The sequence below is a fragment of the Camelus bactrianus genome, chromosome 6, assembly GCF_048773025.1.
Source record: "Camelus bactrianus isolate YW-2024 breed Bactrian camel chromosome 6, ASM4877302v1, whole genome shotgun sequence".
In the NCBI taxonomy this organism is placed as follows: Eukaryota; Metazoa; Chordata; class Mammalia; order Artiodactyla; family Camelidae; genus Camelus; species Camelus bactrianus.
The window spans coordinates 74,217,551-74,245,143 of record NC_133544.1 but is presented as its reverse complement, the minus strand read 5'-3'; the positions used below and the strand labels follow the sequence as shown (position 1 = coordinate 74,245,143).

Here is a 27,593-nt window from a genome sequence, read left to right as displayed (position 1 = left end):
CTGAAGGCCTCTGCAATCCTCCCAGGCTTGTGCAGTTGGTAAAGAACCTCTAGTCTGGCAGAGCCAGCCAACCCATCCTTGAAAGAGTGAGGCTGAGTTCCCAGTCTTCAAGCAAGTACCAGCTATCAAGAGAGCAGGAGGATTTCTGGACAAAAGTAAGCAACCCTGGGGGTTCTCTAGAACCTATGGGGAGGACATCCCAGGAATTTCTTGACTTCCAGCTAATTTCATACAGAAGGGAGGGGCATTGTAACTCAGGTGTCACAGAAAATGGCTTTATTTTTTAGGTGGCTCAGCCTATTCAGTTGGGATCACCCAAATGACACATAGAAAGACAGGAAATCTGGAGGGGGGACAAACTATACAAATGACTATTTAGAGTATGATCAGTTCTTTGAAGGAGAATCCAAGTGTTGCAATAGAGTAAACATAGGGCCTCAGCCAGTTACAAAGACCTACTGTGAGGAGTGACATTTCTGCTGAGGTCTAGACAGAGGGTGGAAAGTCTGACCAGGAAAGGACCTGGCTTAGGGAAAGACTTTGATATGGGAATTGGGCAATTGGGCAAACCACCAAAAGATCAGACAGCAAGTGAAAGATAGAACAGTGGGCAATAGAGATAGAAATGTGGTCAGGATCAAATACAGTGGCAGAACACGTGAACCACTGGAGCAATGCAAGCCACTGGTAAGTCTGAAGCAGGGGTCTAACCATGTGATGTCTTTGATCCCCCTGGGGATCACCAAGCCCTGACAAGACTGAGACTGAGGCTGGACTTGGCTATGACATCTTTCGATTGTCATGAATGTCTCCTTGGGCATCTCATCAGAAGGTCTTGACACACATTCTTTCACTTAGTGTGAATCTCACCTTTTGAAGGATCATAACTATTATCATAATTACCAGTGGAACTGACTAATGTTTGTACAGCACTTTAAGGCTTCCACAAACACTCTCTACTTGACTCTCAAAGCAACTCTGTGAGGTGGGCACTGCCATTAGCCCCATTTTACACAGGAGCAGGGCTTTCCTCGAGGCTTCCTTGCTCAAGGTCACATAAGGTCAAAAAGCTCAGAAGGGCAGGAGTAGCACCTTCAACCAGGTTCTCTAACTCAGACACCTCTGCTCCATCCATTTGGTCACACGACCTTCAAATAGCAGGCTCCAAACAACTAATGAAGTTTGGTAATATGTACAAGGATGAGTAAGAAATTATATGAATTTGGGGGATGGGTGGGGCTAATGAGTTCAATTTTGAACATGCTGAATCTGAAGTGACAGCAGGATCTTCAAGGAGAGAACTCAGTAGACGCATGTGAGGGTGTGGAGCCGGGAGAGGATTATAATGTGTCTGTATTTATTTTAGAGTTAAAGAGCCTCAGAGCTTGCTGTCTCATTGTGGGACAAATCCAGTGAGTTAACCATAACAGAGGTTGGTCTTTTATCAACATAGAAATGATCCTATGGTTAAAGGGCTTTTTTTGTCTTGGAAACTAAATTTAAAAATTGGGCATTTGTCTGAAAAAAATCTATAGAGTAAACAGAATATAATATGATCAGTCAAAGAACATGATTTGAAATACTATGATGAATATTGATCATAATTTAATCAACAGATTATAATTTAATTAAAAATTAGTTGTCCAATATCGTTGCTTAGCTAGATTCCAGGTGAGGGTGACAATCATGTAGAAGAAGTTGACATAGGTAGTGTTATGAAAAAAGCTAGGGGTCATCAAAACCTTAATTTGATGGGTGATGTTTAGGTCTTAAAACTGACCACTAGCAGCTATAAAACTCTAATTTCTAAAGCAATGTAGGAAAAACAACTTTGGTTTTGTTTGTTTTCTTTTTTTTTTAGAATTTTGAAATTAACAAGCCTCTATCTAGCCCTTTTTCTCTCTGTTAAAAATAATTGCCTAATAAAGCGAGTTTTGGTGGCTGCAGGCAGATTCTGTGCCAATTTCAAAAGCCCTGGTTTTCCCTACTTTTCCTCCTTTGCTTAAGCTGTGCCTTTGGCCTGGAAGGCCTTTCTCGCATCATCTCTCTCTCTCTCTCTCAAATCCTCTTCATCCTTCATGACCAGTGGCTGGCCACACATCACACACCACAGCGCCTTTCCTGAGCTCCTCCCTAAGGGACCTCCATCCTTCTAAGCCTGCTATTCAGGGAGGCTTCCTTTGTAGAGAATATTTGTGTGTGTTTTATCCCCACCAACAGATTAAACAGGCTAAAGATCAGCTTTTACTACCTTTATGTGCCTCAAAACTTCTAATATGGTGCCATCAACATTATAGTCATCAATGCTTTTAAAAGTGAAGGAAGGAAGGAAAGAATGAGAGTAGCTGTAGAAATTGGGACACAGTCTTAATAGGGCCAGTGGGACTGACAAAGTGGAATTTCTTTGGTTAATTTGGATAACAATATTGTGGTTATTTGGGGGGAACCCTCTTTTATCATCTAGGCTCCAAAATAAAAATGGAAAGGTTGAAATAAATACATACGTACATACATACAGACATCAAGTGTAAAAGCTTATTTTTACAAGGCAAAAGTAAAGTTTACATTATTAAAGCTTTATTTTCAAATAGAATGGCAAATTGTCTTATACGGAAATTCTTACTTTAAACAAGTTCTGTCTTCAAGATGCAGTATGACCACAACTATGGTGGGAAAAGTCCCACCTCAGCATAGACAAAATTACAGGAAGGAAATTTACCAAATGTATACTTCCTTCCCCCATTTAAACAAATCTAAGTATCTTTAATATGAATTAGGACTTTTATTACAAAGAGTTGTTTTTTAAAAAATTCTGCCTTCCTCAAAAGAGCATATATTTCTACCAGAAGGGATTCTTGCACCAGTAACCAAAGTATCATTTTTCTGAGCCAAAACGCAGTAATTTTGATAAAAACAAAGTTCCCAGGATGCTCAGTAAACAGTGGGTATGAGCAAGTTTAATGGCTCCAACCGAGGACCATTTCCTAAATGCATCACATTGTAAAAAGGCTGAGGTTGAGACAGAGAGCTTTGGTTACAATAGGTGTGAGAATTTGTGATGAATCACACAGATTAACCCAGGGAATTAGGCGCCTCTTGCATACCTTTGATAATGATCAGTACACACGTAAATATCTTTCTGTTTTCTCTGCAGCACACTGTTCTTTTACAAAACCAAATGCTTCCTCCAGGAGTGCTGACTGGATGCTTCTGCTTCTCTTTTTCAGCTGTGAATCTGGTAAAATACTCATGTTCAGATCTGTAACCCTGGTCCTCCTAACCTTTTCTCACTTTTTCTTATAAGTATTTTTTTCCTCGCTTATTAAAACAACTTACCCTCCCACTGTGGATTTTTTTTTTTAATTAAGAAAAGTGTAAATCAAGAAATCACAATCATTCCAATCTCACTGCTTTCAAACAATCACAGTTTGTCATATTTGTTTCCATCTTTTAAAAAGGGGTCTACCTGCACAAATAGCATTTTCTACAGCATTGAGATAAGCTGCACTGTTTTTGTATTTCATCCCCCCGCCTCCGTTAACATTATATTATAGGCATTCTCCCTTGTCATTGGAAATTTTATCAACTTCATTTTTAATCAACAGCATAATAATTCACCATTTTTATGTACTCTTTTTTCTTCAAGATACAAAGTTCTCCTGGTCCTAATGGGCTGGTCAGACTCAATTTCATGACTATTTGTGTATGACCTTCCAAGGGCAGCTCCATTCCTTACTCACCTCCCTTCCAGCCACCCCATCCCTCAAGCCCTCTTAGCTTAGATTCACTCTTGTGAATCGGGTCCCAAGCCTTGTAGAGACAGAGGCTCAAAGGGACAGATCTAAACCATCCTTTGCCTCCCATATCACTTGAGTCTCCCCAGCTTAAAAAGGAGGCCACAGAAACAAATCCCTCAGCAATTTAAAAAAAGGCTGTAGACAGAAGCTCTTTTCCTTGAGCTAAGATGCACCCGGAACAACGGGAAATTTAAGAAGAGGAGGAGCACTAGGAGGAGGAGGAAATGGCAGCCCCACCCGACTCAGGATGGAAGGAAAGGTTCTGGTAGGATGACTGTAAATGCTCAGAGAGGCGGTTTGGTCTAGAATCTTAATGCCGATTAGTTGAAGGGCCCTGGCTGACAGAAGAAGGAGGGAGATGGCTCAGGGTGAGTACTGGGAATATAAGTTTTCTGCGGTGTCAAGGGAGGTGAGATGTTTGGAGAAGGTAGACGGTGAACAGAAGAGACAGGAGAGCCTAAACTGATGTTGGTATTTCATCATGTAATCGGGCTCCCTCCTCCCACTTTCTCACATGCTTTCAGACCCTGGCACAATCATACTGTTGCCGATAGATGCAACCGGTGTTCCAGGTTCTTGTCCTGTCCCAGAAAGAATTCAAAGACAAGACTTAGAGGTTAAGAAAAAAGGTAAAGTGACGATTTATTAAAAGATGGATAGTACACTCTCAGGGGAGAGCGGGCAGGCTCAGGTGAGCAGCTGCCCTGAGTTTCTTTGGCAAGTTAGTTACATAGGGTGTAAAAATGAATGGGCAGAATATTCACTGGGGAGGGAAGGGTTTGGGGTCGTATTCCCTGATTATCATCCCAACTCCACCTTCCGAAAGGGAGGAGGGATTTTTGTCCTTATTTAGTCTGGATCGGAAGTGTCACGGCGTTGGTGCATGATGGGTACTTCTGATCTGCAAGGCTAATTTTATTGAAATGAGGGCATAATGAGCAAAAGGTTACATTCGGACACTAGAAATTCCTGCCTTTTCTCATCTTTCTTTGTTCTTCTCCCAGCCACTTGTCATCCCAAAAGGCATGATCCCTTAGCAGCCCCAAGGTTCCTGCTTTTCTTTCTCTGCCCAAGGATCCCTGCTGCTTACATGTGTGGTTTCCTGCATTTGGCCTGTGCCCCTGCTTTCTGCCCAATTCCTGCCATTTGGTCTGTGTCCCCCTTTCTCTGCTCATCTCTAGCTATCTGCCTGCTCTAACAATACAATCATTCCTTTCTTTATGAATGGGTTCAGCTTCACCCTGAAGCTGTGGACAATCTTTTCTTTAACATCTTGGGACTGGAACGGCCTTGGGGAGTCTGAGGATGCCCACAGGGACCTTGGCCTTAACTCCCAAGTGCCCTTGGTACTCGGGAAGCTGTTTCTATGGCTGATCCTGGAGCTTCAGGAGGACCACCTGTGGGATCCTAGACCTCTCCTCCTGGTCTGGCTTCTCCTTAGGGAGCTGCTGCTCCTGCCTTCTGAGCTCACGCCTCTGCTGGGAGTGAGAAGAACAGAGCCCAGCAGGCTGGGCCAGCCTGGCAGACAGACACACATGGCCAGCCAGGAGAGGGCACTAAGATGGAGTTATAGATTTCCTAAAACTGTGTTCTCAATGATATATCTTAGAAACCATTAGAAATTAGAGATGCACATTGTATTTTACATAAGCCAGAGTTTAATAGGGAATTCTCAAGAGGCTTGTTCATATGCTAGATTTCTGAGTGTTTTTGTGCTAAATTCTAGGGTATTTTCCCCCTCGGTTATCTCCACCAGAGTAAGCCTAAAATGTTATATTATCTTTCAAAATAGTATTCTTTAATTAAACAAGTAATACACAAAAATATATGCTTGTTATAAAAAGTAAAAACTTCATGTACTGGGATTAAAAAAAGAGCCCAAGCCCCCTTTGACGTACAATGTACTCCCAATTCTGCTCCTTCCTCATAGGAAAGAAGTGTTAACAATTTGACTACTTGCTTTTAAATAATGGTAGATTATATAAAGTTGTTTTATAAAACAAGATTATGTAATATGTATTATCTGATGACTTGCTTTTTAAAAAGCTTAATCATAATCTTGAAAATCTTTGCATGCCAGTGCATATTGGTTTGTTAAAAATTTATAAAGAACTCTAGTTTTCCATTCTAGGCATAGAAGCACAATTTATTTATTTAATAAATTGATTAATTTGTTTAATTTGTTACTGTGCCTTATTCATGAACATTTAGACTGCTTCTGATATTTTGCTCTTGAAAACAATGCTGCAATGAAGGTTGCTGTTCATATAACTTTGCCAATGTGTGCAAAAATTTTTTACGTGAAAGATTTCTAAAAGAAGAACTACAGGATCAAAGAAATATCTACTTTAAGTTTTGATGGATCCTGTAGGGGAAGGAAAACTTAACATTTTCCCCTCCATGGGTCAGGTTTATTGGCTGGGGGCCTATGAATTAGACTAAAGACAGATTAACAAGAAAAAACAAATAGAAGTTTCTTAACATGTGCATTGCACATATACAGTGGGAGCACTCTGTGATAGCTCAAAGGGTGGGTAGAACTTAGGCTTACACAGTATCTTAACAAGAGAACAACAAATTTTTAGAGAAGTGACAAGACAAAAGAAAAGGACTTTAAGTTTCTAGAGCAGCAAATTGTAGGAAGGTAAACATAGTGGGGAACTAATGGAAGATAAGAGGTAGTTAATCTATAGACTTTGTTATATAGATTCGTCTGGTGCATCTCGGGGCTGATGAGGGTCTAAAGCTGTCTCTGGTGATTACCTTCTGTCCTTCCTAGTAGAGAGGAAAGAGGGGACATCTTTACAAGTTATGTCCTGCTTTTGGACAAATGGGGGAGGGCAGAGAGCTTTTCTTGTACCTGCTTCTTCTCAGCTGCCTGCAGCTCAAAATAATCTTTATGCCAAAGTGCCATATTAAGTAGGGAATGGCATATTCTGCTATCCTTCAATATCAACCAATTTTCTCTAAAAAGCCTGTATGAATTTACACTCATACCATATATGAAATATATGAGACAGTCTACTTCCATGTACCCTCAAAACATAGGTTGTTATTCTCCTCAATATTTTTGAATGGATCAAAGATGGAATCTCATTATTGTTTTAGTTTGCATTTCTGTGATTATAGCAAGACTTCTTAGTACTTCCAGAAACTTTTATATACAATGGATATTCATCCTTTGTTATATTTGCTGCAAAAGACCTAATAACTTCACTTGTAGAGCCAGCCTACTAACACTTTTCTCCTGCCAACAGCTATTTGAATTGCTGAGCACTGGGTGTAAACAATCAAATGATATAGTTAATCATGTAGACACCATTAAATGATGTTTCAAAGAAACACCATAGTAGTACACGATTAACTGACAAATAAGTGGTTCAAAGTCTAAGAAATTGCAGAGAAGGGAAAGAGACCAGATGGGTCCTGGAGCTGGTTCTTCCATGATGGATTATTTTAGGATGAAGAAGTTGAGATGGACTGTGGTTTTCATTGTGTTCTTCAGACCCCCAGGACTCTGCAGAGTAGCCAAGGGAACCCCCTCCCCAGTTCTTCCACCAGACTGGCTCCTCTTAGGTCTGTTTATGATGTTTTTATTTGAAAAAAGCACAATAGTCTTACATCCCTTAAAAAAACAAACTGAAAACCTCTAGACCAGCACCACTGGCCAGAGGTTAAGAGCTAGATTCTGGAGTCAAACTCTCTAGGTTTAAATGACAGTTTTGTCACTTACTAGGTAAGTGACCCTGGGCAAGTTATGTAACCTCCCTAACCCTCTGTCTGCTCATCTGTCGTACGGAATTAGTAATATCCTGTCGGGTAGTTGTAGGGATAGGAGATAATGCATATAAAGCCTGGAGATTAATAACACTCAGTAAATATTAGCTAAATATGAAACTATTGTTAGAGATGCTAAGAGAGCTCCATGTTCTGAAATGCGTGGGGAGGATTCCATGGAGGAGGTGGATGCTGAATTTTGCTTAAAGAAAAGGTACAATGAGACATCGAGATTGGGGAAGGGGTGGGGCCGTGCAGAGGTAAAGCTGGGCACCATCTATTTGGAGGTCACAAAACAAGGGAAGCAGAGTTTATTTATGGGCTATTGGGAGGTAAGATTGGATACCCATGTTGGGACCCCATTGTGGAGGGCTGCGAATGCTTGGCTAAGGAAGTTGGACTTGAACCTTTAGGTAATAAGACATTTTCATCTTTACACAGAAATGCTCTACAGTAATCTCATCACATAGGAATCTTCATACACTCTCACAAAGAGCCCCCTTTCATATTTCTGAAAAGGGAAGAAATGATAATGAAGTATTTATCAGAGCCCCATACTGACAACAATAATGAGAAGTGGAAAATGATGGAGAACTGAACTAAATGCAGGGACAAAGGCAGGAGAAGGGAAGGAGCTGAGCCCACCTGACATTGGTGGCAGGAGCCCTCTCTGTCTGCTGGCTGTGCCAGAGATATTTTACCCTTCACCATCCCTGCCTGGAGCTTTCTAGTCCTTTACCAGTAGCCTGCTTGCTGGGGATGTTGTGGGTAATGGATTCTTTCAGCCTGCCCCAGTCTTCATCCAAGACTTAGGAAGCCCTGGAAGTCAAGGTATTTCCCCAGGGGTTTACCAGCCTGCCGCGTGCCCATGGACCCCAGTCCCTCGCACACTGAGGTGGTCCTTCCTTTCTTCTTACCAACGCCTTTGCCGAGGTCCTCATTAGCTTTTCACCCACATTATTGCAACAGAGTTCTCACTGCCCTTCCTAAACTAGTCTTGTTTCCCTCTGGTCTGGATTAATCCTGAAGTACAGCTTTGATCGTGCCACTCCTGCTCAAAAACCTGCCTTTAATCAAAGCAACACTTTCCCTCAAATACAAAAGGAATACACATTCAAAGCAAAAGTTTGGCCAACACCAAAAAACTCAAAGAAAAATTTCCCATAATTTCCCCACCTATGGTTAATCTGTGACATATTTTTAAAATTTTTATGTTTTATTTCCCCACATTCTTTGTCCTTCCATTGGTTACATCAAGATGAGAGGAACAAAGTTTACTATCCAGCTATTACTGTAGGATATTTGGGCTGCACTGAACATCCTTATGTTTACATTTTTATACCAAAGTATGATTTTTCTTAGGAAAAAAATCCCAGAGGAGGGATTTGTGGGTCAAAAGAATTTATGTTTTAAAGCTTTCTTTTATTTTGTAATAAATATTGATAAATCGCCCTCAGAAAGGTATAACATTTTATCCTCCCAGGTGTTACTACCGAGCAAACAACAGCATCTCAGCCTGGAGTCAGGCCGCCTCTCACCCTGGCCCTGCTGCCCTCACAGGCTTTCCTCCCTTCCCCACCTCCTGACCCCAAAGCCCCACTATCAAGTTACTCTCCTCACACTTCCCACACAAAAACATGTACCACTGGGAACCCACCAGGGCGGGCAGGAGACTGCAGAGGTTCAGGGAGCAGGCCCTGGAGTCAGCCTCCCTGAGTGGATCCCAGCTCTGCCCTTCCTGCACGTCAGGAACATATAACCTCCATCACACAGTGGTGGGAGAACGTCAACGTCTGCGGGCACATAGAACGCTTCTGACGTGCCTGGCGTGCGGTAAGTGTTCAGTGAACACCGGCTACGACTGTCAGCAGTGAGGAGCCATGCTCCATTCTAGGCACGGGGGGTCAGGTGTGAGAAGATGGACAAGGTCTCTGCTCCCGTGGAACTAGTTCTGGATGCTATGAAGTGCTCTGCAGAAATAAAGGGGGTGTCGTGATGGCGAATGATCACAGGGTGGGAGGAGGGGCATCATGTTCAGTGGTCACGGAACGCCCCTGTGAGGTGGTTACTTCTGAGCCAAGACCCCAGGGGGAGACGGGGCATCCTTGAGAGCAGGGCTGCCTCGGGTTTTGATCTCTCAGAGGGCAGGAGCTTTGCATCTCAGAACTCTTTGCAGGCAAACAGCTGTTTTAAAGTCTCTGTTTTTTTAAGGCTGATAATGCATGGGGATATATTTTGATCCTTTAATATCTTTGTCTTTATATTAGTCAAAAGCCAGGAGTCATGTGGCCAGGGCTTAATGCTCCTCTTACTCGTCATTAACCCCTGTGGGCCGGTGGCCAAGGCCAGGAGGCCTTGTGGGCGCCGACGTGTTCTTTTACTAATTGATTCTACTTGATCTCCTGCTTTGTTGAATCTCTTCCTGATCCTCTTGGTTTTCTTTACCTGCTCCCTTGAAGGCCCTCCCTTTTGTTCTCTGAAGTCATTGTCTCCCTGACACAAAAAGCACTTCAGTGAGTCAAATGCATGATTATATTAAGTGAAATAAAAAAGAAAACCCAAGTCTCCCATAGAGAATGAGTTTTCTCCGTGCACTGTAACCTTGGGCATGGAAGGAAAGACATCTCCTTCCTCCTCCCCTTTCCTTCCTAAACCAATAGTCAGCCTGGGTAAAGGGGAAGCTGAGTTGGCTGCCTTTAGGAACCATGCTTTGAGGTGTGGACAGTGGCCAGGAAAATGCTGCCCCAGTCCTGTGCCTCATGTGGAAGTGATGCACTCCTGGGTGCTCCTCCTTGCCCTTTAGGGTATCTAACCTTTCAGGGTCGAATGTCCATTAGACATTATGTATGGGATGGAGAGGCTTCTGTGAAGGATCAGCAGGTCCTGCTATGAAAATGCAGGCCCCTCAGGAACAAACGAGATGCAGTTTCCATCAGGATCTAGGCTAGTTGTTTTCAAACTTTTTTATTATGACCCACAGTTTACATCATGATCCAGTTACATGTAAAATTATGCTTGTTCTTCCTCTGTGGGATGCATTGTGAGATTTTCTACTCTAGTCTTTTTTTTTTTTAATATTGGTCACATTTCTCTAAATTGATTTCACCAACTACTACTAGATTAGACCTGTTTACAAAATGCTGTTGAATAACTTACAGGCATCTGTCTTACATCTTGCCCTGAATTTTCTGGTTCCAATAATACAACAATTTAAAATATATTAAATTAAATTACAAAGCATAAAGTTACATTCAGAGGTTGGCAAACTTTGTATTATTTGATCCTGTAATTCCTCTTTGTATCTGCCTCAGGAAAGACTGTTACAAGGGAGGGTCAAGGGACCATTGTGTGTATTCTGTTTTCAGCCAGATGTTTGACAAATTTGTGGGAAAGATGCAAAATGAAAGCTGCATTTGATTTTAGACTGTGAAGGAAATTCAAAAACACCTAATCCAATTTCTTCATGTAAAGAATTAGATGTAGTCACAGCTAGTTGAACAACTATACTTAAAGAGTATTTCCTAATGGCTCAGTGTTAACCTGGAAGAAAGCTCCAACAATAATACTCCATTGGCCTCTGACTTAAGCCCTAATGCTTCAAACCATCATATAACCAATGACCTAGCCAAAGACCTGGAAGATAGTTTAGCCAATTCCCAGATGGCAAGATAGCATTTGGGTGAAAGAATTAGGACACAAAAAAATCTAGCCAAGTAGCAAAGATGAGCTGAAACTATCAAAGTGAATGCATTTTTAACAAAAACATAAAGAACCCATGCGGAAATTCAAAATGCAAATGGCACAAAAACTGGCTGGACCAAACGTAGGTTCTCCCTCTAGGATGCTATGCCTCTCCCCCAGTTGTGACAACCAAAAATGTCTCCAGACTCTGCCAAATGTCCTCTAGGGGGCAAAATTTCCCCAGTGGAGAACCGCTGAAATAAACTGATGTACTACCTACTGAATTTTTGTTGACAGTAAATGTAATAAAGATCACCACCAAAATAGCAAAGCAAATGCATTCTGAGGCTGCATTATTACCAGTACTAAGAGCAACTAATGATGAATGAGTACTTACTCTGCACCTGCTGTTACAGAAAAAATGTGTTACAGCTCAGTGTCATGGCTCAGTTGTGACAGCAACCTGGATCCAGGTGAGAGACCAACTAGCACTCGGAGAATTGGAGACACCAGGTTAATTACACCAGCAGGCCCAGAGGAGTAGGCACTCCAAGCTCTGGACCCCATCTGTATGTTTACACAGGCTTTTATAGGCTGCCAGTTTACATTTTGCAACATCATATGCAAATAAGGTATAACAAAAGTTGACTAATTAGGAACAAGCTTTGTAGAAATGGACCAATCAGGAGTGAGAGAAATAACCAATCAGAAGTGAAGGAAATAACCAATCAGAAGTGAGCTCAGGGAACCAATAGAATTTTAGGGATAACTAAGCTATTTCAGAGGCAAAAAGTGAGATAGAGCCTCTGGGCCAGGGAACAGGATGGTGCTGGCAGGAGAGTAGTGGCCCTGGCTGGGGGTCCTACCGGTCTTTTTATGGGGCTTCCCACCTCACTGCCACTAGGCTAAGGACTTTACATGTGATTCTCACTTAATGCCTACGTGAACCCTAGGAGATAGGAATGCCATTGTCTCCATTTTTCAGCAAAGGACATTTATGTCTAGGGACATTGTGACTTGCTCAAGGTCTCACAGCCAAGGTGGTGAGAGCCTGCACCTTACCCATTGGGCTATGAGAGTTTTAAAATTATACACTAAGTGTACACAAATAGCATCCTAGGAAGCAACCAGGGCCCTCATCCACCTGGAACATGGCCAAGAAGCAAGAAATAAGCAGCAAGTAACCCTGAAGTGGACACCCCCATGTCCTAAAGCAGTGACTTATCCGTAGCTGAGGTCCCAGCCTTCAGTCAGCTCATTGACTAATTCATACAAAATTCGAATATGCTCCTTCTTCTAACGTCAGGATAATAGAGTAACCTTTAGAAAGCTTGTCAATAAAAGTGACTTAAGAGTACCTGGTGGCACTTTAAAGGTTACATTTCAGTTATCTGGAAAGGTTGTACTTTCTGGGACCCCAGTTCTCCAGCACTGTGGCTCCAGGTCCAGGTCCAGAGGTCAGGGGATCATGGAGCCAAACTGCTTTCTGAGGCTGAGTAGTGAAACTAGGGGACAGTTGGCAGAGTGGCTAAGATCTGGACAACAATCTTACTGAAGTCAGGGCCAGGTGCCATAGAAATGTTGAGACGTGTCAGGGGATGCTGAGCCTAGGGAGCCACATCTGGGCAGTGACCTGTCACCCCCTCCCCCAGTGGCAGCCTTGGAGCTCAGGTCGGTTGACCTGCAGAGCTCCAGAAACAACCAGGAGCATCACACGCAGGAGATGGGCCTGCAGCGGCTCATCGTGCGCCGCAGCCAGTCCTTCACAATCCAGCTGCATTTCAGCCGACCCTTCCATTCTGGGACCGACCACATCACCTTCATCGCTGAGACAGGTGAGTCCACCCCTCCCCAAGGCAAAGTTCACCTGGAGTCACCCTCCCCTCTCTTCTCCTGGGACCCTGAGGACCCTATTAGTGCCGTTAAAAAAAGATTTGGCCAATTCAGCAACCAAGGTTGTGATAATAACAGCCAACTTCTAAATTCACACAAATTATCTCATTTAACCCCTGTTAAGACTATCAGGTAGTACTACCATGATCCCATTTTACAGATTAGAAAAACTGAGACCCACAGATCTTAAGTGCTTGCCCAAGGACACCCAGTGGCACTAAAAGGATTACCAAGTGGTGGGAGGTGGTGAGGGTACTTTCAGTCCCCCTGGAATTGTGTCACATAGATTCTGAGCCTCACTTTGGGGTCATGCTCTCCTACACAGGACCAGAGCCCACAGAGCTGCTGGGAACCCGAGCCACCTTCTTGCTCACCTCGGCCCGACAAGGAAATGTCTGGAGTGCTTCTGACTTCACCATCGACGCCAACTCGCTCTCTGTCTCCCTTTTCACACCGGCCAGTGCAGTCATTGGTCCTTACACTTTGAAGATCAAGATCTCTCAGGGCCAGGGTAACAGCCTGACCCACCTGCTGGGGACTTTCATCCTGCTTTTTAACCCTTGGAGTGCAGGTATGACTCGCTCATAGGTTGTGATGCTAACTGATCTATTGGGAACGCTCTGTGAGGGTCTACTTAGAAAATCCAGAAAAGAGAATGCTGCACATCTATGCAAGGTGTTACCATGTGCTCACTAAAAACCATCTTTACAGAGAATTTTTAATGGCATGACTAAAATGTTCATGGTGTGATGTTAAGTGAAATCCTAACTTTATCACATGTACGTGCAGAGAAAGAGAGGGGCCAGAATACACCAAAACGTAGTGGTGGGTGTCTCTGAGTAGTGAAAAGGGGGTGATCTTCACTGTCTTCTTTCCATCATCTGGTATTTTCCAAATCTCTGTAACAAGCTTGCTGCTTTTACAACCAGGGAAAGAATTTTTTTTTTAAAGTATAGATTATATTGCTGGTCTCTAGAAAAGCACATGGATTTTTAAGGAGTCCAGTCTTGAATTTCTATTGCCACCAACCCATTGTTTCTCCGATTATCCAGCAAGATACTGTCACTACTGTTTTTTAATTTTCTTACTGTTTGTTTTTTGGTTTGGGGTTTTGCCTCCTCCTCTACTCTCAACTGCTCAGAGGATGACGTCTACCTGCCAAGTGAACTACTGCTGCAGGAGTATATCATGATGGACTATGGCTTTGTTTACAAGGGTCATGAAAGATTCATCACCCCCTGGCCCTGGAACTACGGGCAGGTAACAACGTCACCGGAAGTGGACCTTAGACAACTCTGTTAGCTCAGGAAGCATCACGGACAAAAGTCAGGGTGTGTGGTGCTGGACCAACTTCCCACCCAGTGAGAAGTGCAAAGAAGGAAGGGGAGACACCCTTCCTTCTTAGTTTTTTAATATTTTACATGAAAAACTTAAAACATAATGCAGGTAGACAGACTCCTATAATCAAACTCTATGAACTTCCTACCTTTAATAGTGGTTAATTTATGGTAAACCTTGTTTCGTCTGTACCAGGGGTTTGCAAACTATAGCCTATGGGCCAGATGTGGCCCACTGCTCATTTTTGCATGGCCCATGAGTTCAGAATAGTTTTCATACCTTTTAAACTGTTGAAAAAGAATTTTTAAAAAATAATGCAGTCGTCCCTCAGTATTCACAGGGGATTGATTCCAGGACTCCTCCACAGATACTAAGATCTGAGCATGCTCAAATCCCTTATATAAAATAGCATAGTATTTGCATGTTAACCTATGCACATCTTCCCATCTGCTTTTACATCATTTCTAGATACTATACTACCTAACACAACACAAACACTATGTCAATTGTTGTAAATACAATGTAAATAGTTGCAGGCACTATGCAGCAAATTCAAGTTTTGCTTTTTGGGACTATCTGGAATTTCTTTTCCTGAATAGTTTCGATCCTATTGGTTGAATCCATGGATACGGAACCCATGGACATAGATGGCCAGCTGTATTTTGTGATGTGCAAATTATATGAAGCCATGAATAGAGCCATGCTCATTGGTTAGGTATCATCTGTGGCTGGTTTCATGCTACAATGGCAGCTTTGAGCAGTTGAGGCAGAGGCCCTATGGCCCACAAAACCCGAAATATTTATTATCTAGTCCTTTACAGAAAAACTTTGCGATCCCTGGTGTATGCTCCCCCATTCCTCCCACCTCATCACTGGTTTTTTAGAAGCAAATTACAGACTTCATATCATTTAATCCAGCGATACTTCCAAATACAGTTCTAAAAGATGATGACTCTTTCTGAAAAACTGAACCATAATACAATATTATAACCAAAAATAATGAACAGCAATTCTTTAATAACAGCAAACATCCAGTCACTGTATACAGAGGGGGACCTTTGGGTTTGGGCAACTTTTCTACTCTCAGCCTCCAACCACGGCTGGGGTAGTTTCTCTCTGCCTCCCACTGCCTCTCAGCCTGGTCCACACATGCCCAGAGGGAAGAGGCGGGGGATTGCAGGGACACTTCCTGAGGAAGATCAGCTTCACGCTTCCCTGTTCTCCAGCCATAACTTGTGTCAGTTTTTGAAACTCAGAAAAATACCAGTGCATTAGGCACCCAGAAGGGTTACGAGACAAAAAGCGAATACATCTTGTAAACCTATGTCATGAGTCTACCCAGGCTTCTCCTGTGCTCATACATCAGCGCGGAACCCTCTACCTGATTTCCAGGTGCTCCCCCTACTCTTCTCCCTCTTCTCACATGTCTGGCCTTGTATTTACCCATCTGATCTTGTCCTACTCCCACAAGCCGTCCAGAAGGAAAACCCCACAGTACCCAAAGACCTCAGGTGAACGCCCCCACCCTGCTCTCTTCCTGTCTACCTCCAATAGACTTCTCTGACCTCTTTAGCTGACTCTCATCTCTCCAAATTCTGTTTGCATTTTCCATCAGAGCCACACAGGTTAGTTCTTCAGAATTCTGAATCTCATACATTCCCAAATTGACCTACAAGCTCTTTGAAGTCAGGACCTTGTCTGATATTTAACCCCACCCCTTCCCCCACCAGATACACATCATCCCTAAAAGTCTGTTACAGACTTGAAGTGAATTCTATTTATTGAGGGGTGTGGCTGTGGCCATTAGGCTTTTAAAATTTTTTATTTTATCTATTTATTTATTTTTGTTGAGGGGAGGTAATTAGGTTAATTTTTAATGGAGGTGCTAGGGATTGAACTCAGGACCTTGTGCACGCTATAGCGGCCCGCACTATGCCGCTGGGCTGTACCCTCCCCGCCAGAATTCTAGACGTTTTTTACTCTTCTTTGTTCTTCCCTGAAATCCCGTGGAAGTTTGAAGAGGGCATCATAGATATCTGCTTTGAGATCCTGAACAAGAGCCTGTCCTTCTTAGAGAACCCGTCCAAAGCCTGCTCCCAGCGGAACGACGTGGTGTACGTCTGCAGGGTGGTGAGCGCCATGGTAAGGCCAGACGCCGCCCGGCCCTGCCTGAGGACGGTCCGAGCCCCGCGCCCCGCCCCGGGCCCGCGCCACCCACCTGTCTGTCCTCCGCAGATCAACAGCAACGACGACAGCGGCGTGCTGCAGGGGAACTGGGGAGAGGACTACTCCAGGGGGCTGAGCCCGCTCGAGTGGAGCGGCAGCGTGGCCATCCTGCGGCAGTGGTCGGCCGGGGGCGGGCAGCCCGTCAGGTACGGGCAGTGCTGGGTCTTCGCAGCTGTCATGTGCACCGGTGAGTGAGGCGGGCGCGAACGCAGAATCCCTGACTCTTCAGGATAACGCTTCGAGGTCGGGCGGGGATTAAGCCCACTTCACCCGAGTTAACTGTGGCTTGTCGGCAGCCCCACAGCTGAGGAGTGGCGGGATCCCGCGCTTACCCCGCGCGCGCTGTGTTCTCCAGGAATCCCGCGATAGCCAGCGAGGCAGGATGACCCGCTGCAATCACTCCGCGGTCTCCTTGATGCAGCAGTTAGTCCATTAAAGTGGTTGCCTACGTAGGAGAGCTTGTGGTTCCAAAGTAGAGGCAAAATTGGCTTTTTTTCTGCCACCTGCTCGGGCTTCTCAACTCCAAGTTAGCCTGGAGTCGGGGACAGGTTGGGGGAAGCTAGAGGTGCCAGCAGATGGCCTGGGACAGCCTGTCTCACCTGCAGGTACCGCTGGCTGCTCTCAAACGCTTCTTGGAGAGATTCCTGAGGAGTTACTCCTCAGGAGTAAGAGATGTACTACTTTGCTAACTACCCTTAACGAGCATCAATGTTTTATGCATTATCAGTTATTTACAATTTAGTGCCAAGCCGTTGATCAGATAATCTGTGAAGGTGAGGGAAAGGACTGAGGTGCCTGCCTGCGTTCCCCCTTCCAGGCAGGAGTACTTTATGCAGAGCTGCCTGTTACACTGTGGTGCTCAATCAGTTTGCTGAACAAATGGGTTGACTCTGAGTTGGAGAATGAAAGAGCACAGAGACGGAGGACAGAGACAGGGCCCAAAGACAAAGTTCTAGACTTTTCTGAGAGGGGCAGCACAGCTTGGTAGTTATGCACAGGTGCTGCAGACAGTGGAGAGGTTTAAGTGTGAGGGTTCAACTCAAGCGACCTCACTTTGCTCGTTTGTTTTCTCCCAGGCCCTAGCGTTCTGGGGCCAATGAGCGTCGGGAGAGCAGCTCCCGCCTGGCTGCCTCTGGCCACTCACAGCCCTGGTCTAACTTTCACCCCTGCCAAGGGTTTATGAAAAGTCCAGGAGCTATGTGGGGAGTGGACAGGTGCTTGTGGACAGGTAGCGCCCTCTGGGGCTCTTGAATGAATTGAAATGAAAAAGATTGTTCAGTCTCAATTGTCTTTTTACGTTTAGAATCACTGTAATCCTCCCAGCAGCCTCAGTAGGCACCACCTGCTCCTCCTACGCAGAAGAGGGGTAGGATAAACCTCTCTAAAATCCTTGCCTTGCTGGTAGAAGTTGGGACCTGTGTTCCAAAAGTCACACTTGGCTCTTGGCTTGATATCTGGCCCCCGGCAGGTGTTGTGATGGGGAGGGGGGTGTAGTGTCTGCTTTGTGTGATTCCTGAGAAGCCACAAGAGGGTGCTGTTGCCTCATCAAAGATGGTCATTCCCTAGTACATGCAGATTCTCTGTCACTGACATCTTCCACGTATCTGTGTAAGTCTATCTTCCTCTTCTATCCATGCTCTGATTTCTTTCTTACCTCCTCCAAACCCTTTTATTTGAATAGAATTACAGATCCAGACTTTCAGAACTGGAAATCATCTGGTCCAACTCTTCATTTTGTTATATACAAGAAGACTAAGGCCAAGAGAAGTTAAGCCACTTACCTAAGGTCACACAGCTTCTCTTCTGGCCACAGCACAGGCCTAAACTTCTTTATTTTCTTTCAAATTATCAAATGTTTCGGTTCTCTGTTTTTAATTTGGAAAGATGCTGAATGTAAAAATCCCTAAATGGTAAACCTGACTTGTTAATTGCTGCTTTAAGTGACCATCAAATTTCTTTCTCCTGGTGGAATGGAAACATGGATAGGGTGGGTAGGCAGCAGGGTTCTGGGCCTGGGTGCTGTGCTCTGGGGATAAAGGATTTACAGTTACGATTCTGCAAGAATCTTGGCCTTTTTCTCTCTTCCAGCTTGAAAATTAGAAAGTATGCACATGAAACCAGTGATTCTGCTTGAAATGAACTCAGTGATTCCCCATGCTTGTCTTCTCTTTAGTAATGAGGTGCTTAGGTGTTCCAACCCGTGTCGTTTCCAATTTCCGTTCTGCACACAACGCAGATGCGAACTTGACCATCGATACCTACTACGACCAAAATGCAGTGATGCTGCCAACTCAGAAACGAGACAAAATATGGTAAGGGGGACTGTCTCCTACAGATCTCTGCTCTAGCCCAGGTAGGGTAGGAAAGTTCTGACCTGATTCTCTCTGGCCTTGAGGAAATACTGCCCTGTCCATTGTTGCTGATGCTCAGAGAATAAGTCCCCCAGCCAGGAAGCTGTTTTGGCTAATTAGATCATCACATCAAGCTCATTTCAGAGACAGGAAGACTATGGGATAACATATTCTGAAGCTGGCAACCAAATGAATAGATCAGGCATCCCCTGAGTGCTGACCTCAAAATCTTCATTCTTCTTACTCTTCCTTTGAGCTTTTCTGTTTGCATGTATCTCTGTTTCTTGGTCGGGGCAAAGCCAGGAGTAGCTGCCTCTGCATACTTCCTGCATCCTCTCTCGACCTCTCCGCTCCCAGCCTTACTCCCTCTCTCCAGGCATGTGTGTGCACAACTCTGTGTGTGTGTGTGTGTGTGTGTGTGTGTGTGTGTGTGTGTGTGTGTGTGTGTGTGTGTCTATCTCTGTGTGTCCCCTTATTTTTGGATCTCTAGTCACTTCCCTTGGTTCCTTTCTCCTCTGCTCTCCCCCAAATATGATTTCTGGTTTTTGCTTTTCCAGCCAGTTTCCAGGTAAGACTTTCAAGTTGCATGAGAACTAGCTGCTGTCCTTGGACCTCCCTTCCTTCTCTGAGCTCTCTGAGGGCTGAAACTTCTCTGGTTCAGTGAGTAGTAATGTATCTGAGCAGAACATATCACTTATGTAGAATTCCGTCTGTGAATGCGTAACCTGAATCTAATCGTGAGGAAACATCAGGCGAGCCCCAAATGAGAGCCGCTCTGGTAAAAATAATTCAGTAAAGACTGTATTCAAGAGGTCAACGTGCTAAAACAAAGGCTGAGGAACTCTTCCAGATTGAGGGACACAAAGAACATTGGACAACTGAATGCAATGTGTGATTCTGGACTGGGTGGAGAAGAATTCCATAAAGGACACTATTAGGTCAATTGACAACACTTAAATACAGACAACAAAGTCGATAAAATCATATCGATATTCAATGTAAGAAGTTGATAACTATACAAGGATATTTAAGGGAAGATCGCTATTCTAGGAAATCTCATTATCTGCACTGAAAGAAAGCCAGTGATAAAGCAAATGGGGCAATATGTTAACAATAGATGACCTGGGTAGATGGGGGTTCTTTGTACTATTCTTGCAATTTTATTGTAAGCTTGAAATTACTTCCAAATAAAATGTAAAAAAAAAAACCCAGAAGAAACAATGATATAAAGCACTCAGTATAGGGTCTGATATCTCGCAAAGGCTCTGAAAATGTGAGTCCTTTTCTCCTTACTGCTTTCTGCAGGAATTTTCATGTCTGGAACGAGTGCTGGATGATCCGGAAAGATCTCCCTCCAGGATACAATGGGTGGCAGGTTTTGGACCCCACTCCCCAAGAAACCAGCAGTGGTGAGTGAGGACCACAGTGGAAGGGCCTGGGCTCTGCAGGGAGGCCGACCAGGGTGACTGACCCCGTGAGCAACAGGCCAGAAAGCAGCGATGCCTTTTCCACTTTGTCCCCTTTCCAAAGTCAGAGCAGAGACAACTTGGGGTCAGGGGTCCAGCTTTGCCACTGACAGCTGGGTGACCCGTGGAGTCTCTGGACCTTGCAGTTGTTTGCTCATCTGTGAAGCAGGGAAGAGAAAGGTGATGACTGTTGCTTCCCAGGGTGGCTGTGAGGATCAGATGAATTAATGGGAACTGGAGAGCACCCCTTGGATGAGGGTCATCAATGCCCCTGCCCCTCCCCATCCCACCTCACTACCTCCCACAGCCTTGACCCTCTGGCCCTGGCCCACATGTCAGCAGCCGTGTTAGCGGTCCACAACTCCTGTTACCTGCACAGGGCTGTTCCGCTGTGGCCCTGCCTCCGTGAAGGCCATCAGGGAAGGGGAGGTCCACCTGCCCTACGACACCCCTTTTGTGTATGCTGAGGTGAATGCCGATGAAGTCATTTGGCTGTTCGGGGGTGGCCAGGCCCTGGAAATCCTGGCCCATAACATCAGTTCCATCGGGAAGGAAATCAGCACCAAGATGGTCGGGTCAGACCAGCGCCAGAACATCACCAGCTCCTACAAGTACCCAGAAGGTGCCTGGGGCCCCAGGGATTCAAGGACTGGGGTGGCTGTTACCTCCTTTTGTGGCCTCCCAGTGGGGATGGGGATGGCTCTCACATTAAAACCATCACCACTTAATCATCTCCTCTTCAAAAGATGACGCAGAACAGTGTTCAGGACTTATATTCAGGAACTCATCTAACCCAAATTTTTGGCAACTATATGAGGCAGGGAGATATCCCTGGGCTATAGATGACAGAACTGAGCACTATGAGGTTAAGGGACTATGACAGAGCAAGGATTTGAACCCAGCCCCAAGCAACACCAATCTCCTTGTTCTCAGCCACAATGCTGTGTTGGCTCCTTGGGCAGCTATCCTTGGGAAGGGATCTGGGAGCTGTTGGGTGCCTCGTTTCCCCAAGGTCATTGGTCCTCTGGGCCCCTCCCCACTGATGTCTTTACTGGCTCTCCTCTCCGTCAGGATCCCTGGAGGAGCGCTCTGTGTTCATGAAGGCCTCCCGGAAGATGCTGGGCTCAAGAAGGGCCTCGTCACCCTTCCTGGACCTGCTGGGGTCCGGCGGTTCTAAGGATCAGCCGGCACAGCTGCAGCTTCACCTGGCCCAGACGCCCGAGTGGGGCCAGGACCTGCTGCTGGAGCTGCATGCCCGGAGGGTGGCAGACAGAGCCCACCCCCAGGGGCCCATCAGACTGGTGGTGCGCTTCTGCGCACAGACCTTGCTGCACAGCGGCGGCACCCGGGGGCCCCTCTGGAGGCAAAAGGTGCACTTGACCCTGGACTTTGGGGAGGGTGAGTAAGAGGCAGGCCCAGAAAAGTACATATAAGGAGGGGAGCTTTGGGGCCATGAACAAAGCACCCCCAACACACACACACACACACACACACACACACACACACACACACACAGACACACGTTGGGCAGTGAAGCTGCTGTTGGCAGGAGGCTGAACGCCAGGTGCTGTGCCTCCAATGCTGTCCCGCCAGGTGGAACACAGCAGTGACCCTGGGGAACTTGAGTGCAGGGTAAGCACAATCTGTCTCTTTCACAACACACACACTTTCACACATATGTAGTTTTTTTTTGTTTTTGTCTTTTTTTTAATGGAGGCACTGGGGATTGAACCCAGGACCTCGTGCATGCTAAGCACCTGCTCTACCACTGAGCTATACCCTCCCCTCCCACACACACATATTATCTAACACAAACTGATTTTTCCTCTCTCACACATACACATTTCTCTCTCTCTCTCTGAGACCCGTTCTCAAACTCAAAAGACGTCTTTTGTCTGTGTTTAGAGATACAGCGATCCCTCTCGCTGCCCTACAACAATTATAAAAACAAGCTAACGGATGAAAAGCTGATCCGTGTGTCTGGCATCGCCAAGGTAGCAGAGACAGGGAGGTCCATGCTGGTCCTAAAGGATATCTCTCTGGAGCCTCCCCACTTAGCAATTGAGGTAAGGCATCTGGACAGAGATGGCGGCCAGGGACCCTCTTCTCACTCGGCCCCGGGGCTGGGGGGACTGCAGCCAGTGAGACGGCCCCTGCCCTGGACACCAAAGGGATGATTGAAGTGCAGTATGGTGTGGTCTCTTGTGCTCTGTGCAAAGTGAATGCTTCCCAGAGGAGGTGAAATTTTACAGAGGATGCACAGGAAGATACTATGGAGAAACAAGATGGAGATGAAGGCATTTTAAGTAAGGAAATAGTTTTGCAGAGGGAAAGAGACAAGAAAGGCAGTAACTGGAAGATGGAGCAGAGAGGACAGGTTTGAGGGAGACCACAAGCCAAATCCCAAAGGTGACTGTTGATAAGACAGAAGTGACAAAGAAGAAGGAAACAAATAAAAGGTGAGCCTAACTACTGTATACAGATAAATAACACGGTCCTTCTGTACAGCACAGGGAATAATATTCAATACCTTGTAATAGTCTCTAGTGAAAAACAATATGAAAAGGAATATATATATTATATATATATGTATAACTGAATCACTGTGCTGTACACCAGAAGTTAACCCAACAGCGTAAACCAACTATACTTAAAAAGGAAAAAAGGCTGAGCCTCATATTTCAAGTTCAAGAGCTTGAGTGCCTGGCAAGGCCATGGCATGAGGAAGGAATACAGGTGAAGGAAAGGTAAATGGAGGAGGGCAGGGAGGATCCCCATCTCCTATTACCAGGGTTTTCCTTCCCCTGAAGTCCCCTTTGCCCACTTTCCCCTCCCACATGAAAGACTTACCCTCTGCCTAGCCCCCACCTGGCTTTGACGGATTGTCAACAGCACCCTCCGTCCCCACCGGAAGGAGAATTGAGCAGCTCCTCGTCATCAACCATCTGGCCACGTGACAGTTTTCAGCTGGGCATGCTGTCAGGTTTTCAGGCCAAGTCATACAGGGCAGCCTCCATGGGGGCAGTGGGGGAGCAAACAGTGAGCAGAATCAGGAGTGTAGACACAAGCCTGGGGCTGAAGTGAGGGTCCTGCCTGTTACCCAGAGCCCTGATGACAACAGGATCCAATGCAAACACGTCAGATGCCAAGTAGGCTATTAACTGGTCCCCTAAGGGACCCGGAGATGGTCTGCATGACTAGGCTAGATTCCAAAGTTATTTTGACCTTATTCCACTTTGGCACCCTCACTACAGTCCAAGGGACTTGTTTCCTTTCTTTGAATTCCAGAGAAGTCAGGATGTGTTCTTCCCTCTACTTGATTCTCTGGTTGAGTTAGAGTCCCCAGTGCGATCTGGGTGATCAGAGGCCTTTCAGTTCAACACTCATATACAGAATCTCCATCATTTGGCTGGCTCTGTGTTAGGCACTGGGGCTCTTGGGGCTCTTGAAGTGGGTAGGATGGAATCCCTGCCTCCCACTCACAGGCCAAGGCCACGCTGCCCTGTATGACACAGACCTCACATGTGACATCTGGATGCACCTGGAAAAACTCAGAGTGGGTTTGCTAGTGTATATAAAGACAGAGCAGCCTGGGGGAAAGATCCTGGCTTCTGGCTGGGGCCTGGCACACCTGGGTTAGGTCTTGGCTCAGGTCCTGGCTCTGCCATTAACATATCCTGTGACCTTGGCCTCAGAATGACATCACCGAAACAACAAGGTTCTACGGGATAGCACATGAAACTATATTCAGTATCTTATAATAACCTATTCTGAAAAAGAATATGTGTGTGTATGACTGAATCACTATGCTGTACACCAGAAACTAACACATTATAAATCAACTATACTTCAATTAAGAAAAATAAAATAGCATTTGAGGAAAAAAAAGAACGTCACTGGTGGCACATGGATGGCACACATGACACTGCTTCCTTCTCCCATGCCCATGTCAGACACTACTAATCAATCACAGCTCTCTCACTGACTCTGGATGGTCCCCATGACCCTTTTGTACCACAGCATTTTTATCAGCTACAATTCACGGATGGGAGCTGGCACTTAAGTGGAAATCCAAGTGCCATCCTGAGCTAGATGGTGGGAAGGGAAATAGGTTTCAACTTGGTGCCAATTTGGTTGGTGGTGGCTTCCTGAAGTCCTGCGGGCTGAGCTTCTAAGACAGACCAGGATATGTGTTCACCTTGAATACTCTTAGGTCAGGTTCTTCTCTTTCCCTGCAGCATCTTAGCTCTAAGTAAGCAGTCCCTGGTGGCAGCCAGGCCAGGTGCCAGCAGAAAGATGAGGAAGTGAGGTTGCTGAATTGAGTGCGGAAATGAGGCCAGTGGCCCATGATATCCCTGTCTTCTCTCCACACAGGTGTCTGAGAGGGCCGAGGTGGGCAAGGCACTGAGAGTCCACATCTCGCTCACCAATACCCTCTCGGTGGCCCTGAGTCACTGCACGATGGTGCTGGAGGGCAGTGGTCTCATCGATGGGCAGATATCAAATGAGTAAGAACCAAGGCCATCCACCTGTCTCATGCTGGTCTTTGATAAGGGGGGCTTTGTGGGGTCATAGGACAGTCCTCAGTCTCCTGGATGGTGCCTCCTGGCTCCCACCTTCTCACGCTTCTCAGGGAAGACTGAGCTCAGTGATGCTGGAAGGGGGTGGGGGAGGTGCTTACCGACCAAGACGGGAAACCAGATCCTCCCACCCAGCAGTTGGTCCTCAAGGCTCTAACAGGCTCTTTTTGACTTTCAGCCTTGGGACTCTGGTGGCCGGACACACTGTCCAAATTCAGCTGGACCTCTACCCCCTCAAAGCTGGACGCCGCCAGTTGCAAGTCCTCATCAGCAGCAAAGAGCTCAAGGAGATCAAGGGCTACAAGGACATCTTTGTTGTGGCAGCCGGGGCTTCTTGAGCCTCGCCCCCACCCCCTCAGGCCGTCAAGTCGCCCAGCTCCTCTCCTGCCCCCATCCTGATGCCCTTGCAGACCCCTACCCCCACCCCACCGCCCCCGGGCCCACCTTGCTCCTTCTCCATCCTCTTCCCAGCCTGCCTGGGGGTGAATAAGACTCTGTTAGAACCACTGTTTGTCTTGGGAGAAGGCAATAAACATGCTTGATCTAGCGCTGGTGTTCCATCTTCTGTCCTAACAAGCTACCTATTGCTACTGGCTTGTCCTCTTGACCTGGCTGCCACTGTGTGGCTGGGCCCTCCTCGCCCTTCCTGTCTCCTCTCTCCTCCTATAAGGCCCCAGCCACAAAGTAAGCACAGCACAGTCCTCTCCAGATCAGCCTCTCTGGAATTCCGGGTGCCAGGGTTCTCATTTAAATGGTCTTAGCTGAATGTGCAGGGAGGGCAGTGACCGTGACGCTACAGAGACCGGTCCAGAGTCTGCTGAGAGCCTCTAAGCCTGGGGGCGGCTGCGCAGGGCCCACTCAGTGTGCCCAGGATGACTGGGAAGCACTTCACAGAGCGCCGCCCCCCCAAAACAGGCCCTTACCTTCCCCGACCCCCCCTCCCCTCCTCTCTCCCTTACCCACCACTCTCCCTCATCTTTCTTCCTCTTCCGAGTCACGCTGACTCCCTCAGCCTCTCTTCCTTCATATTGTTTGTTTTTGTTACTTTAAGGACAGGGAGCCACTCTTTCGTATTTTCTTCCTGCGAGTCTCTAGACCATCTGTGCTCGTTCTAAATAATTTGGAAAGAACAGAAAAGTGAAAAGAAACAAAGGGAAAAATCACTAGGGGTTTTCCCATCCAAGAAAAATTCGCTAACATTTGTCACACATCTTTCTAGTCTCTCCCCTTTCATTGTGTTTTTTACAGTTAACATTACATGGCTGTCATCAAAAAGAGATAACAGGTGTTGGTGAGGTGGAGGAAAGGCACTGCTGGTGGGAATGTAAATTGGTGCAGCTACTATGGAAAATAGTATGGAGTTTCCTAAAAAATTAAACATAGAACTTCCATATGATCCAGCAATTTCACTTTCGGGCATATATCTAAAGGAAATAAAATTACTATCTCAAAGAGATATCTGTACCCCTATGTGCAATGCAGCATTATTGACAATAGCAAAATATGGAAACAACCTAAGGGTCCGTCAGCAGATGAGTGGATAAAGAAGATGTGGTGTATACAGTGGAGTACTGTTCAACCGTGAGAAACAAGGAAATCCCGCCATATGCTACAACATGGATGGACCTTGAGGGAATCATACTAAGTGAGAAATAAATCAGATAAAGAAATATCAATACTGTATGATATCACTTACATGTGGAATCTGAAAAAGCTGAACTCATAGAAACAGAGTAGAATGATGGAGATGTCATATAAATGTATCAGATCAACACATCGTGTACCTTAAACTTACGCAGTATTGTATGTCAATTATATATCAATAAGAAAATTAAAAGCTTTTGTTACAAATGGACACAATTCCATCATGCGAAACTTAGAAAATCCAGAAATGCAGAAAATACATTATTGTCCTATGGGTTTTCAGGGCGGGCCCTTCGTCCTGCTGCCCCTCCCTGTCAGTGGTTCCCTGGACTCCACTCCCCAGCCTCTTCCCCTCCCCATCCCTCTCCTCTCTGATTTTTATTTATTTTGCTTTCGTAGACTGTTTTGGGCAAGGAGGACAGGAGCCTGCACAACCACACTCCACCCTGTGTACCGGCTGCTCCCGTCCTCATTAAGTGCCTGCCATTGGGCATTTCTGTGGGGCTCGTCACTGCTTGTCACTGCTGTGTTCCAGGTGGCTCCACGCCCGCCCTCCTGCAGGAGACCTGGAACCTGGGCTGGCTCCTGCAGAAATCTGCAACCTTGCTCCATCAGCTGAGTGCCAGTCCTCCTTTGTTTAGTCATTGGCACAAAGTCTGGCAGCACAAAGCTCCCTGGCTGTGCCATTTGTGTCACTGGAGGGGGTGGGGATATTAGCCATCTCTGCCTTCCCAGTAGACCTTTCGAATAAATTCCTCTCTCCCCACCTAAAAATTGGCTTTTAAAAAACTTAGTCTGTAGTGTTTTCTTTATTTCTTTGTTCCTGTGGGCAAGCCTGTG

The 27,593-nt window shown here is 45.7% G+C and overlaps 2 protein-coding genes and 1 long non-coding RNA gene across 4 annotated transcripts in view; 1 reads left to right on the top strand and 2 right to left on the bottom strand.

Annotated features, from left to right (window-relative positions):
• MAPDA (N6-Methyl-AMP deaminase) overlaps nt 1-16,847 on the bottom strand; it is a 59,238-nt gene extending 42,391 nt beyond the window's left edge. Inside the window, exon 1 of the mRNA XM_074366021.1 lies at nt 16,705-16,847. The gene's annotated coding sequence lies outside the window, so the exon portion shown is untranslated. The remainder of the gene's footprint in view (nt 1-16,704) is intronic.
• On the top strand, nt 16-26,024 carry TGM7 (transglutaminase 7). 2 transcript variants are annotated; one of them, XM_045524293.2, is made up of 13 exons: nt 16-155; nt 12,908-13,090; nt 13,474-13,719; nt 14,290-14,408; nt 16,500-16,628; nt 16,722-16,899; nt 18,886-19,024; nt 20,369-20,472; nt 20,909-21,151; nt 21,601-21,927; nt 22,435-22,595; nt 24,904-25,037; nt 25,288-26,024. In XM_045524293.2, coding segments are annotated over exons 1-13 (2,124 nt in total). In that variant the 5' UTR covers nt 16-154; the 3' UTR covers nt 25,448-26,024. The 2 variants fall into 2 exon arrangements, with proteins under 2 accessions (XP_045380249.1, XP_010963515.1); XM_010965213.3 differs by lacking the exon at nt 16-155 and adding an exon at nt 4,052-4,165.
• LOC141577957 (uncharacterized) lies at nt 20,201-24,888 on the bottom strand. Its single transcript, XR_012507645.1, has 2 exons — nt 23,398-24,888; nt 20,201-20,687 (listed from the first exon to the last, which is right to left on the bottom strand). It is a non-coding gene; the product is annotated as an uncharacterized LOC141577957 (long non-coding RNA).
• Nucleotides 26,025-27,593: the final 1,569 nt, after the last annotated feature.

What these genes read in the sequence shown, in the direction of transcription:
- TGM7 (XM_010965213.3), top strand. An exon ending in CGCAGCTGTCATGTGCACCG is followed by an intron (nt 16,900 to 18,885) that starts GTGAGTGAGGCG and finishes TCTTCTCTTTAG; the next exon opens with TAATGAGGTGCTTAGGTGTT. An exon ending in TCCCCAAGAAACCAGCAGTG is followed by an intron (nt 20,473 to 20,908) that starts GTGAGTGAGGAC and finishes TTACCTGCACAG; the next exon opens with GGCTGTTCCGCTGTGGCCCT.